This window comes from Gymnoscopelus microlampas (assembly GCF_963454915.1).
Source record: "Gymnoscopelus microlampas genome assembly, chromosome: 11".
Classification (NCBI taxonomy): Eukaryota; Metazoa; Chordata; class Actinopteri; order Myctophiformes; family Myctophidae; genus Gymnoscopelus; species Gymnoscopelus microlampas.
The window spans coordinates 9809306-9824081 of NC_139948.1; the positions used below are offsets into that span (position 1 = coordinate 9809306).

At 43.7% G+C, this 14776-nt stretch overlaps 1 protein-coding gene and 1 long non-coding RNA gene across 2 annotated transcripts; one reads left to right on the top strand and one right to left on the bottom strand.

The window, feature by feature from the left end:
- Positions 1-5121: 5121 nt before the first annotated feature.
- Positions 5122-13056, bottom strand: LOC311055303. The gene is made up of 6 exons (XR_014601781.1): positions 12947-13056; positions 11087-11196; positions 10606-10652; positions 7071-7127; positions 5716-5755; positions 5122-5172 (listed from the first exon to the last, which is right to left on the bottom strand). It is a non-coding gene; the product is annotated as an uncharacterized lncRNA (long non-coding RNA).
- Positions 13057-13837: 781 nt separating this feature from the next.
- LOC311054555 (transcription initiation factor TFIID subunit 12-like) lies at positions 13838-14236 on the top strand (the record flags this gene model as incomplete). The annotated part of the gene is made up of 1 exon (XM_084070564.1): positions 13838-14236. One exon carries the CDS (start codon positions 13838-13840, stop codon positions 14234-14236), a length of 399 nt encoding a protein of 132 aa, XP_083926690.1.
- Positions 14237-14776: the final 540 nt, after the last annotated feature.

A 14776-nucleotide genomic window follows, 5' to 3' on the forward strand; every position in this document is an offset into this window, starting at 1 on the left:
GATGATCTGGGGCCGCGCTTGGAGAGGACCAAATGGAGCGGACTACGAGGCCTTGATGGAAGCCTTGCCGGATGGAAAAGATTTGGGAGTGGCCCGTGCCCTCGTCACGGTGCGCCACGGACGTGTTCCCATACGAGTGTGCAACCCACACGCATATAGTCTGGTCCTGGACCGCCACCAGAAGCTGGGGAGGCTGTACCCGGTGGAAGAAGCGGATGTCCGAGGCGGCAGGGACCTGAGCCTGTCCCTGGGGACCGACGGAGAGGTGGAAGTGGCCGTAATCAGTGTGGAAGATGATGGACCACTGAAGACCCTGCCCGAAGAGATGGAAGTGTTGACGGAGCGTGATGACCTGCCGGAGGCGCAGAAGAGAGAGTTACACGAGATGTTGTGTCGGTGGAAGAAGGTGTTCGCCATCCATGACGAGGATTTCGGACGGACGGACGTCGTGCAACACCAGATACCGACCGGAGACGCGGCACCCATACGAGAGCGACACCGGCCGTTGCCGCCCTCCATGTACCGGGAGATGAAGACCCTCCTGAATGAGATGCTGGAGAAGGGAGTCATCAAGGAGAGTTGCAGTCCATGGGCGGCACCTATCGTACTGGTCAAGAAGAAAGATGGCAGCTGGAGGTTCTGCGTCGACTACAGGAAACTTAACGCCGTGACGCACAAGGACGCCTTCCCCCTACCCAGGATAGAAGAGACGCTCACCAGCCTGACGAAGGCGCAATGGTTCTCCACGTTAGACCTGGCCAGCGGGTATTGGCAAGTAGGAATGGATCCCCGGGACCGGGAGAAGACCGCCTTTACGACCCCGCTGGGCCTGTTCGAGTTTCAACGCATGCCGTTCGGGCTTTGTAATGCGCCCGCGACGTTCCAGAGGCTGATGCAGCAGTGTCTGAGTGGTCAGGTGACAGAATCCTTGCTGGTATATCTTGATGACATTATAGTATATTCACCTGACTTCTCCTCTCATCTACAGCACCTCGAGCTCGTCTTCCAACGCCTGTGGAGACATGGACTGAAGCTGCGGTTAGACAAATGCAAACTTCTGCGGAGGGAAGTGCAATTTCTGGGCCATGTCGTGGACAAAGAGGGAGTGCGGCCCGATCCGGAGAAAGTGGTGGCAGTGCGGGACTGGACACCACCCTCAACGGTCCGCGAGGTCCGCGCGTTTCTAGGTCTAGCGGGTTACTATAGGCGTTTCGTGTCCTCTTTTGCTGCTATAGCACGACCCTTAAACAACTTATTGATAGGAATCCCAAATGACGTAAAATCCCACCAGTGTAAAGTCGAGTGGACTTCGGAGTGCCAGCGGGCGTTTGATGCGTTAAAGAGTGCCCTCACACAAGCCCCGGTGTTAGCGTATGCGGATTATACACAGCCTTTTGTGGTTTACACTGATGCGAGTGGCCGTGGGTTGGGAGCGGTTCTAGCCCAGGTCCAAGACGGTCACGAACGTGTAATAGCTTATGCAAGCCGCAGTCTCCACCCGACCGAGCAGAATGACGCAAATTATAGCTCGTTCAAATTGGAGCTTTTGGCCCTTAAATGGGCCGTGACCGAGAAGTTTAAAGATTATCTCACTGGCGCTCGATTCACAATATTCACGGACAATAACCCTGTTGCGCATCTCCAAACGGCTAGATTGGGAGCTGTGGAACAACGGTGGGCTGCTCAGCTTGCGTCGTTTACTTTCGACATCAAGTATCGACCGGGCAAAAACAACGCCAACGCTGATGCCCTATCGCGGTTCCCAGTGCAGCCTGTAGATGTGGCGGCTGTACAATCGACGCCAGCCCGGGAGGATGAGTGGAGAGAGACGCAGGATCGGGATCCAGATGTGCAGGTGGTGAAGAGGTGCGTGGAACGGGGGAGAGCCCCTAATATGGTGGAGAGGAAGAATTGGACTCGGGGAGCGCGGCAACTGTTACGCCAGTGGAACAAACTGATTATACGAAATCATGTGTTATATAGGAAGGTGACCGATCCTTATACCAAAGAACAATACTCACAGATCATTTGTCCAGGTTCACGCAGAGAGGAGGTATGGAGAGGAATCCACACGGCCGCGGCGCATGCTGGGTTGGAGAGGACCTTGGCCCAGCTGCGACGTCGGTTCTATTGGCCAGGCATGGAGGGAGCGGTGCGTCAGTTACAACAGGGTTGTGTCGCCTGCAGCCTGCAGAGGAACAGGTCAGAGCCTCGGGCCCCCTTACAACCCTTTGAAGTCTCATATCCACTAGAAGTAATAGCCATTGATTTCCTCACATTAGGTAGGCCTGCTGATGCGTGGCAAAACATTCTGGTAGCTACTGACTTATTCACCCGTTATAGTTGGGCTATTGCCACCCGAGACCAGACTGCGCACACCACTGTCCGTGCGTTATGGACGCATATTATCCAGCCGTTCGGCTGTCCGGCCCGGTTCCACTCAGATCGAGGCCCCAACTTCGAGTCCGAGTTAATGCACCATTTATGTCAGACTTATGGTATTGCAAAAAGTCGCACCACTCCGTACCACCCGGCTGGGAACGGTGGAGTGGAACGATTTAATCAGACATTACTGAACATGTTGCGATCACTAGACACTGATAAACAAGGAAGATGGAATGAGCACTTACCCGAGTTAGTTCATGCTTATAACAACACGATCCATAGTGCTACGGGTTATGCCCCCGCCTACTTAATGTTTGGCCGACATTTGAGGCGCCCTATAGATGTCCAGTTAGGAGTGCAGTCAGCGCAAGAGCGCATGGGAGTGGGTGGCTGGGTACAGGACCACCAACAGAGAATGGCGACAGCTTATAGGACCGCAGGGGAGAGGATGGGAGAAACGGCCAAGAGGAGAAAGCAGGTTTATGACCGTAGGGCCGGCATTACACCCCTATTACCAGGAGAGAGAGTGTGGATTCGAAATAGGAAGAGAGATGGCCAGGGGAAATTGAGTACGTGGTGGGACCCCGAGCCTTACGCAGTGATGGAACAGGTGGGAGCTACGGGGTTGGTGTACCGAGTCAGACCCGAGAAGGGGGGGCGAGAAAAGACCATACATAGAAATGCGTTGAAAGTGTGTGTAGCCCCCAGGTCGCCCCACGAGGACCCCCCAGCTGTAGTGCAGCCCGAGCAGGTAGAAGCAACAACGCCGCAGTATTATGGGTTTCTCTCCGTCCCGAGAGCACCAGATGAGCCACGGCGCTCGGGAAGAGCAAATATAGGCCAGCCACCCCAGAGGTATGGACATGATTAGGGACAGTTGCAGGGACTGGCAACGGAAAAGTGGGGGGGGATGTGACAGGGTCAAAGCAGGGGGGTGAAACCAAATTGTAACATTTTTTATTGATGATGAAAAACCTGTATTACGCACTTAAAAACATCATTCTCTTAACTATATTTCTGCACTGCATGTTTTATGGTTGACAATGTATTTCCCCCCGGTCCCCGAGCCACTTGACATTGGACTCCCCTATAGGCTGTGTGACATTGGCCTTGTGACAGCGGACGGCCAATGTCCCCAGGTCACGCTGGTGGCAGAGCGAATGAGGGCGGAGTAGGGTGTGGCCCACCTTATTCAAAAGTGAGCGCGAGCCACTTGGACAGCAGAGAGACAGGCATACAGGGCAGTGTGGAAGTGACAGCCAGAAGGGACGGTTGTGCACAGGAGGAGCAGACATACCACGGAGCAGAGGTGGGGAATACAGTGATCGCGGCACGTACCAAGCCACCAGCAGCGGACGGTGAGCAGACGGCGCAGTAGCAGCAGAGACGGGGAGGACAGACAGACGAACCAAGGAACGGAGGAGAGGTCCAGTGGCGATAACGTTGCGCGCTTCACACCCTCAAAGCCAGACGTACAGTCTGGCGGGCGAGTAAGTGTCCTTCTATGCAACGTTACCTTTATAAACCCACGGTCCTAAACCTCATATGTGAAATATACCTGAACAGATGAACTGGTTCTAGTTTCTATGATTGCAGGCAATACGCACGAAGACAAGAAGAGACAGTGATTCCTGGCCTAAACCCCCGCTCCAGTTAAACCCCATATAAGGACATTCCCACCTTTTGCATTGAACCGTGATGAGTATATGACATATAGCAATTGAATTGGCACTTGGCACTTTACTGCTTCAGTAATAGTTGGCACTTTAACGCTAAATTCATTATTTATTTGCTATAGTTTGCACAAGCCCTGTCTGTTTTTAGTGTTTGGTGATTGTCTGTATTCCTGTATTTTAGTTAGTTAGTGGGCGCATTAGGAGGTTGAGGTTTTAGAATTAGTGTTATATTTTGTTTATGCTTTTCAATATTTTATGGCTTATAGACGCCACTGTATTAGCTTAATAAAATAGGTTACCTTTTTATACAAACCTGTTTCCGTCCAGCTTTCTCCAAGGGATATGTGTTGAAGTGTTGTTCTCATTTAAAAGTATTGTACTTACCTGGGTAAACTCGAACCTGTGAATAGCCTAAGAAAGAGTGTTACAGAGGACCCTACCTCTTAAATAAAAAGGTGGCGTAGTCTTGCAGTACCTAACAAACAGTATTATTCTCACAGTAATTACGCACCCCGCACTTTACCGTGCAACTGATATTTTATTGTTGTGAGTTTAATGTGTATTGTTATTTATTTATTATTGAGACAAAGTAAAGAGTGTCAGCATTCTAAAAAGAAGTGGCAAGTTACATGTGACAATCTGGCCACCGTCACATTAACATGCAATTGTTTTAACTGTTTGTGTCAACTTTATTGTTTTTTATGTTAATTATATGTATTGTAATCTCGGCATCATTGTAAATGAGGGTCTCCCTCAATTGATCTCTCCGAGAATATTAAATAAAGGTTGAATGAATATCGACCTACGCTGCTTGATTTTATGCTGTATCCAACTAATGAACATGTGTAATGAGTTATGTTTCATATCTGGTGAACAAATGTGTTTTACTCTACTGGTTAATTGCATGAAACAGATACAAATGGAATCATGGAACTTTATCTTGGGAAAGTGTTTGTTGTAGCTGTATTAGATTAAATTATTACAACTAGAGGCTGAATGGTGTTTCATTCTTTACAAATGAGTCACCAAAACAGTTCTGATTCAGTTCCGTTTTACTCACTGAAAGGAGGTAGCATCTCATAGCTTCCGCTCCGTTTGACAGACTGGTCCTCTATGATAATATGAAATTGAGAAAAATACAATTCAATCAATATTCAAAATCACTACCTGAAACCATTTTAGTTGTATTTATTTTTCAGTGCATTCTGAATAGTTGAAACTGTTTCAATCTAATTTGCCATACCAGGTCTCTATGACAAACCCTTCACAGAGAAAAAAGAAAATATGTAAGGCTGTGAGCACTGAAATGGGTTGAGGTCAAGGTGCAATACAAGATATAGCCTCTCTCTCTCTCTCTCTCTACAACACTGATGACTACAACTACTCAGGCTACAACACTGATGATACGTCCCAGTTGCATCCATGTGATGTTTTCTTCATTATATATATATATATATATATATATATATATATATATATATATATATATATATATATATATATAGCTAGCTGAACTGCAAGCTCACAACGGGTCCAAGCTTGTAGATCACCATAGGTTTACATGAGAAAAAGTAAATCAAATTGGATGCTTTATTTCCACTATGCAGAATTGCAATATTTCACTGAAATTTCAGTAACATTTGACTGGACTCACCAGGTGCTGTATTCGCTGATTCAGCCATAACGTCACTCTGCTGTTGGTTTGTTATGGAAAAGAATAAAACATAATATTTGTTAACACTATATTAACTAACAAATATTTGTTCTGCATTCTTGACACATTCATGACAGCTCAATAATACATTCATTACAGTTACAAAAAACGTTCATGTTGGTAGTTCAAGAACATTCCCAAATATGTTTAAATTATATTGTTTTACACTTTTTGTCAGCGCCTTGGGAGCTGTCTCCAGGTACCCTAGCCTAAGCCACTTGCTTTTTACGACAAGACAAAAGTGACAAAATAACAAGAGCAACTTCAAAATCTGTGTAATTATGCATAATTAGAATCTTGTTAATGTGACCTGATTGTCACCAATGATTGACATGGGGTTTGTCATGTGTGTTACTGATGTGTCCAGTTTGACAGAGATTTGACATGGCGTTTTGATCAGTGTAATTCAACAGCTACTTGGCTAATTCACAAAAAAGGGTGGAGGACAGGGTTCTCAAACAGACACAGGTCCAAACATATAAATGAGAGAATGGAAGGCAATGTTTTCTGTTATCTTCTTCTCATGATATTGTTGGGCTGTGCACCTTGAGACATTTATTTAATCCAGAGTGTTGCAGGCATTCTCTTTTCTCTCAAAGTATAATTATTGTTTTTATTAATAGCCATATATCAAAGATGTATAAGGTTTTCAACATAACAAGATAATAAAACAGCAACTACATTTAGCTTTACGTTTTATTTTATTGTATATCTCTTCTGTCGGGCAGAAACCAGCCATGTCCAAAATATTAACTTTTCAGGAAATGAAAAAAACAACACAATACTGCCTCATTAAAGTTGGTATGGTGACTTTATTCATTGTCAGATACTTGAATGTGTCCTTATATTATCATCACTTTACCCAAATACAGCTCAAGTGGAGTTTGGAGGTTTTTGACCATTATAGTGGAGATTTGTTTGTTTTCCGTCTGACTTTGTCATTCTAATCAATGATGGAAAAACGGGTATCTCCAAAGTTGGAGTTAGGTGGTTTGACCGACAGTTTTGAGGATCCAATGGATCCTGTTTAGTCAGAAGTGCTTTTTAATACTTTGCATCGGTTCAATATTTGTAAAAATCACACCCAGTGTGAAGTGAGCGGTGCCTTTGAGGGGTTAATTTCAATAAGCTGCCTATATATGAACTAGAGGAACAATGTTAAATCCATGTCCATTAATTTCAAGGCTGCTCAACAGCGCCACTTGATGGTAGGTCACCCACTACTCTATTTGTTGCATGCATTTCAAAATGGATGATTTGTCTCCATGTTCAGGTTCATGTTTGACTCTACTCACCAGGTGCTGTATTCGCTGATTCAGCCATAACGTCACCCAGGAAAGATTAACTGCAGTCTGTTGGGGGAGGGGATATAATATTTGTTAACATTATGTTAACTCTGCCTTCTTGATGAGTTCATGACAGCTCAATAATACATTCATTAAAGTTACAAAAATAAGTGCCTAAAGCCACCAAGAGCATCATCAGAATATGCACATTCACCATTATGATCTTGTTAATGTGACATGATTGTCACCAATGATTGATTGATGGGCTTTGTCCTGTGTGTCTTTGATGTGTGTCCAGTTTGACAGAGGATGTATGGCACCTTTGATCAGTCTATTGTTATAGCTACTTGGAGGAGTGGAGAACAGAAATCAAATTATTAATAGTCTTATAGCAAGGGCGTATCGTCATAGAGGCCAATGGGGCCATGGCCCGGTCTGGAAAACTCTGCTCCCCCAGGGGAAAAAAACTAAAAATCAACATAACAACATTAGCACCCCATCACCCATTCTGTTGTAGCCAACCACAGAAATTCGCCTTTGTTTTCAAATCGGGCTAATTTGCATTCGGCCGGATTGTTAATGGGTGGCCATTAAAAAACGGTTTCCCCGTCAAACCATCGTTGCGCGAGCCCCCCCCCCCGCCGGCCCGCGGGGGGGTTTAAGAATCTGGCCCGGTCCACGTTAGAACCCACCATACGCTACTGTCTTATAGTGGTGGTGATTTTGTGGTGCCACAGATAGAAACCTCATAAATGTTTCCCATAGAGATTTACGAACATTTACCAAAAAAAGCCATTTGAAGCGCTTAATATAATATTAAAATGCGGATTCATTATAGTTGCATGCATGGTCACAAATAAGATAGTTATTGGAACATTATAGCCTATATACAGAGATTTTGCCTTGTAGACATCATTTTGGATGTTCTCTGCGTTTCCTTAATTTTAGAAAAGGAAAGGAAAACAGCCCAAACGCATTTCGGTCTATAAACCAACAGCACACAGGTCCAGACAGACAGAAATATATTTCAATGCATTTGCCAGCAAGGGCGTATCGTCATAGAGGCCAATGGGGCCATGGCCCGGTCTGGAAAACTCTGCTCCCCCAGGGGAAAAAAACTAAAAATCAACATAACAACATTAGCACCCCATCACCCATTCTGTTGTAGCCAACCACAGAAATTCGCCTTTGTTTTCAAATCGGGCTAATTTGCATTCGGCCGGATTGTTAATGGGTGGCCATTAAAAACCGGTTTCCCCGTCAAACCATCGTTGCGCGAGCCCCCCCCCCGCCGGCCCGCGGGGGGGTTTAAGAATCTGGCCCGGTCCACGTTAGAACCCACCATACGCTACTGTTTGCCAGGTGTGCGAACCCACGTTCCCGAAAAATGCTTATCTACAAGCTCAGCATCTAATAGGTCATATATTTTAATGTCTTCATGACAAAATATATTCCAAACATTTCTGTGCTGAGTAGACCACGTTACATTTGTGCAACAAGAGAAGAGCCAATGTAATTTTTAGCATTTGAAATATCATCCGTTAAGACAACTACATTTATGACAGCAGACAGTTTAATTAACGACAACGTACTGCTTGCAGTGCAGAGTGCATACTGTACAGTTCTGTAGGCAACGTTAGCCAGCATTAGCTTAATTACTCACCTGCTGCAAAGGATGACGAAAGAGAACACACTTTATTTCCATAGGCCTACATTGTTTTGGTTACAGAGTAGGCCTATAGTAAATATTAAGTTGTTTTGTGTTTATATTCCATTACATGTCCGTGTGGTTTTACGCACAGCAGAACGCACGTCGTCCAACGGCCTCTCAAAATGTTGTGCATTTCAAAACAAGATTTTTTTTTAATCTGTACTATTGGATATTTGTAATGTGATCATTCAACTCATGTTTTATTTTGAAATCGTACTACTGGAAATAGAAGTATAGCCAGCTAGCTTAGGTCCTCGCCTCTTCTGACTTCCTCCACGTTATTACCCTCTGGGGCCCGCAGGTGCTAGCATCAGACACCGGGGCTCCACCAATATTTTGTCAACTGCCTTTGCATCTCTGTATACAGTATTATTTTATTTTACAGACGGCACGGGTGCCCAAATGACTCGGGCCCCAAAGCAACTGCGTCGGCTGCGTCACGGTAGTTACGCCCTTGCTTGTCACTCCTAGTGAGAATCATATCATCCTCAATTTTGCCACCTCCAGCTCATTCACTCATTCACAAAAAAAGTGAATGACTAACGTAAATGTTGGTTATTAAACAACGATAATACTCATAACATGGGAAGTTAGGCTGGTGTAATAGGGATGTTAGCCTCAGCCTGGTGTCTGGTGTCTGAGACAGTTTTTAACCTGAAATTATGAGTTAAGAGCACTTTCAGACTGCAGTCCCATGAATTGAGTGTCAGGCTATATAGTCAGGTGGCTAAGCAAAATTACCGTTACGAAGCAGGTAAAAGCGCCAATTCTTTCATAAGGCTTCTTTATGACCTACTGATGGATTCTATGGTAGTTTTTGCCCATAACTTCTTCCTTTTTTTGAGTTTTTAACAAAATATGTGTTTTGAAGATAATGTAAAATGTCGGAAAATCTTGAAAACAGAAATTGGCAGGGCCTTTGTGAGAAGTTGCGTCATGATCCAAGGAATCCAGGGAAAACATTTTTTTGATGGTATGACCTATGGTTCAAAAGTTATAGGCCAAAAAGTGATTATTTGTTTTTGCTCTGTCATGCTTCGCTCCTCGGCCCTTGGACCTTGACTGCCCTTATTAGGTTTTGGACTTATTAGGACTTGTTCTGTTGTTCAGTATGATACTGAACAACAGAGACAGTATGTTCTGTATTTGTCATGTATTCCTGTTCTGTTTGGTTTTGGTTTTCTGTTACTCTGTTGCCTTTTTTGCCTTGGTGTTCTGTATCTTATTTTAGTATTGTTCCCAGTGTTTCCTTTCTGCCTAGTTTCTGTTTACCTGCCTTGTCTAACCAGTCTCGTGATTTGTCAGTGTTTCCACCTGTGTCCTCTTAGTCCCCCAGCCTATCCCAGTGTTGTTTGTCAGTTGAGTTCACCTGTGTCCTGTTATCCCTGTGTCTATTTAAGCCTTCTGTTTCCATGTGTATTTTGTTGGTTTGTGAATCCCTTGTTAAGTGAGTCCGTAGTTATCTGAAAGTCCTATCTGCCTACATGTATGTTAGCCCTTATTTGGGAGAACTTTGGTTTAGCTTTATAAGCACAAAACAGTCGCCTGCTTTTGGGTCCTCCGTACTCATTCCTGACAGGCTCCTAGGCTATAATCCATCAGTAGGTCCTAAAGAAGACTCATGCAAAATGTGGCGCTTTTATCCGCTTCGTAACAGTAATGTTAAAAAATGGCATTAAGCCACTGGACTAATAGTCACAAGAGACAACTGTCTCACGTGTTGCATGATATCCCTGTCTCTGACTGTTTCATGTCTCTATAATCTCAAAATAGAGCAAACTAGAAAAGTGTGCTCCTCAGAGGACAAGATCTCCAACAGGTTGGGTTGCATACCCAGGGTTTTGTCAGTCGTGGGGTGCAGCCATCGGGACACAAGGAAGCTGTGGGGGGAAATGGAGTTTGTATAAATAAATTAATAAATAATTATTATTTTTTTGAGAACTAAACATTTAATGTTTCAGGGATATAGGTTTATTTTAAGCGTAATATTTACGCTCCAATATTTAAGATCCAGGAGAGGAGAGTAATGACAGCGCTGGGAATCTGACAGACTACTGACTTGGAAGGAGAAGAAAGAGGTCCTTCTCATCTCAGCCGATACAGCAAATAAGCAGGTGCAGTGTTTTCCTTACAGGCACTTTCAGAGCAGCAATGGCTGAGATGCTGCTTTTGTAACTACGTACAGGATTGGAAACATATTTTGCTAAAGTTACAGCCAGACTGTATGAATTCAGTAGCCGCCTATCCTGGACAGCTGTTTAGTGTCAATCCGGGAACCCATTTGGTAAAAAAAAGAAAAAGAAAAAACAACTACCTTTGTTTTTACAGGGCACAACCTCCTTTTTTGTGTAGAACAGGAACTCGGGTTTGGCTCCTCCCCTTTCTTAGTCCCCTTCCTCCCAGGTGCTTCTGTGTTTATGCCTACTAACAACATTGCATGTTGAGCGATTAGTTTAGTGTAGCACGCCACATTATAAAACGAGAAAAGAAAGAAAAAAAATCACTGAAACGGTTAAATCAATGTATCTTATTTCATGAAGGTCAGGCTTCATTCATTCCTCCTGGCGCTATTAGGCCTATTGCCAAATATCCCAATTCTCCCAGGCTCACCCGCAGCTTTAATATGCCAAATCTGTTTATTGTTGGTGATCCAGAGTTCACACACAACTACGCAGCAAACTAGCACAGGCATGCCCGCCCCCCCTCCCACCACCACACACGCACACGCACACACACACACACACACACAGTAAAGGTTATAATAGTTTTTTTCATTTTAGTTATATACATACATATATATATTTTTTTTTTCTAATTCAGTTAGTTTGAATTAGTATTTAGAGCAGATTTGCTCGTTTTTATTAGTTTTTATCTTTGAAAATTCTAATAGTTTTAGTTGTTTTAAAAATAAATGTGTTTATGTTTTTATACTCTGGGTTATTTGCCAGGTGCAGGATTGAAAAGGTAAGTATTGTGTAATAAAAACTTAAAACAAAAGATAGCATTTAAAAATGTATTCAGTTACAGATGAACCACCAACCATCCACAAACAACTGTAACAGTCCACAAGATAGCAGCCTTAAGTGCAAAATGTGTGTAATATTGTTTCTGAGGTTAGATACAGGTAATGTGCCTTGTACAAATCAAAATAGCCTATAGATTAAAAACACACATGAACATAAGAACATAAACCCATTCATGAGACAATCTGAGAAAAGCATGAACAAACTCTAAACCCCAATAACCTCTACAGGTTGGATACATGTGTTTGACCAAAATCACAATTAATTAAAGGAATTGTACTGCAGAGCACTAGATGCAGGTGAAGAAGCTATGGCTATATATATAGTATTACCATGCATGTTGTATTTGACAACATGAAGAGAACACAGCATGTTTTGGACAGACAGCTGCTTTTCTATGTATATTAAACTTACATAGCCATTTCTGTCCAACATTGTAAACACAAACAAATTAAGTCATTGCATTATGAAGGAAACAGATGTCTCAATAGCTTTTCAACAGAGAGGGAGTGAGTGAGTGAGTGAGTGCGTGCGTGCGTGCGTGCGTGCGTGTTTACACAGTCTACACAGTCTACACACCCATGAAAGATGCTGTGCCCTGCCAAGCCAAAGTGCAGTAACTATGTTTTTGGACACACCCACTTATTTGTGTATCCCAAAGGTCAAATTAGCCTTCGTGATTTTGGGGGATGAACAATTAGGCCTACCTCAAGAACAGATATACATTTATTGTAATATCACTTATATGCCGATATCTCATTTGGCTGCCCAGTTGAATCACTTTTAAACCCATTTTTCAGTGATTTTTTCCCCCCGTAGTTACTGCACTTTGGCTTGGCAGGGCAGCTGCAACCATCTACACCGAAGCGTGTAGATTGTAAACAAAAGACGCCACAGACCCGTAAAACTGGTACAGCGAAATACATAGATTCATATCATCCCAAAAAGTTTATAAATAAACCAAAAAAAAAACAGTTAACGGAATGTTTTTTCAATTTTAGTTTCAATTATTCCGAGAGACACAAGCGGTTCTATGTGATCCTTGTCACAGAGAATATAGTTTACATGTATGTTTAAGTAAACACTCTCTCTCTCTCTCCCTCTCTCTCTCTCTGAAAGCCATATGATTGTCAAAAATAGAGGCCACTTACTGGTTTGGTAGTTAAGGCATACCGTTATGAAGAAAGAATAAAGAAAGAAAAGTTGCAGACGCGTATCAGCCGAGCCGAGTGACCTTCGTCAGGGCAAAGTTTGTTATAGCACAGGTGTAAGAGTAGGAGGTGCTTCCAATTGAGAAAAAAAAAGTTTCCGGTTACCCAAAGAAAACGGAGGAAAAAAGGAAAACTTGCAGTGTTGAAGAAATAGTAGAAATATAAAATAAAGATTAAAGGTTAATTAATGACCATTTAGGCCTGGAAAATCCATGGCTCAAATTTAAAATAGAAAGACTGTAGTTTGTTGAGGTGGTCTCCCTCTATTGTGGTTGATTTGATAGAAATGGGTTGGGCCAGGGTAGTAATTGCATACTAGGGTTGTAGGAAACGGGACCAGTCTCAAGACCACCTTTTGACTTTATATAAGCTATTACTGTGTATCTATAAATTCTATAAAATCTCTGTATATCTATGCCTGTCTGTCTACGTCCAGATATAGCACTGACGTCATAGGTGACTGACATCATAGACTGTCAGGTATTAGTTCTTCTTGGCGTTTTCACTGGAAATTGGCCAGACTGCAGAGCCTGAAGAAACATTTCTCTCTGCTGCTGTTCTCCTGAAGCAGGTCACAATGAAGGATTGAACTCTCTGATAGGTTATTACTTATAATCAACTCCTTATTGAGAAGGAAGAATGATGACATCACCATGTGATGTCTGAGCTCTAGTATAACACTGCAGATCAGAGAGACATTTTTGGAGCTTTATTTTCTGCATTTAACTAGAACATTGACGTTGCCACGACACTGAAACCTAAAATAAATAGTGTGGTGGTCTCTGAACCTGCAGCAGAGGTTACAAACCACAGACCCCCTCCATTCCACCCATGGCCACTGGGATGTCTAACAGCATCTCAACCTCAGTGAAGGCCCTCCTGGGCGGTAGAATCAGCCCAGAGGGATCTCAGTTGATCAGTAAGAAGAAGCTACAGGACCTGGTGAGAGAGATGGACCCAAAGGAGCAGCTGGATGAGGACGTGGAGGAGATGCTGCTACAGACTGCAGATGACTTCATAGAGCGCGTGGTGACGGCTGCATGTCAGCTGGCACGCCACCGCAAGTCCAACGCCTTGGAGGTGAAGGACGTCCAGGTGCATCTGGAGCGCCAGTGGAACATGTGCATCCCTGGCTACGGCTCAGACCAGATACGACCGTTTAAGAAGGCTTGCACCACAGAGGCTCACAGACAGAGGATGGCACTGATCCTTAAGACCAGCAAAAAGTAACAGTGATTGCAGTAGTGCAGTGATTCTCAACCTTTTTTCATTTCAAGGAAAAAAGGTTGATATGCATTAGACCAGAGCCCCACTTGATACATGTGTTTTAATATATCTCTCAGATGACAATTTACATTTGAAAGTCATGAGTGTTTCTATAAAAATCGCACCCAGTGTGAAGAGAGTGGTGCCTTTGAAAGTGTAACTGGTTGCATCCTTGTTGCATCCTTGTGCCGTGCTCAAACATACGGAAGGACGGACGGACATACGGACACACGGACAAAGTCAAATGTAGGAGTGGTTGGCACCACTCAAAAAAGAGCTTTAGTTACAGACCTGTAAGGGTTCATTTGGAGCCCTTGGTGGTTCCTGAACCTGATGTTGTGTGCCTTTTTACAGCATGGCTCCTAGGAGGACAGCTTTCTGAAGAGGGTCTTATGGGTCTTAAGAAAGTCTGTGTGTTAGTCGGGGGCTAATTGCAAACTACTGCACCGATCAGCAGGACATTTCTTGTACACGCTGCCAGTAGGCCAAGGAAAGTCACATACA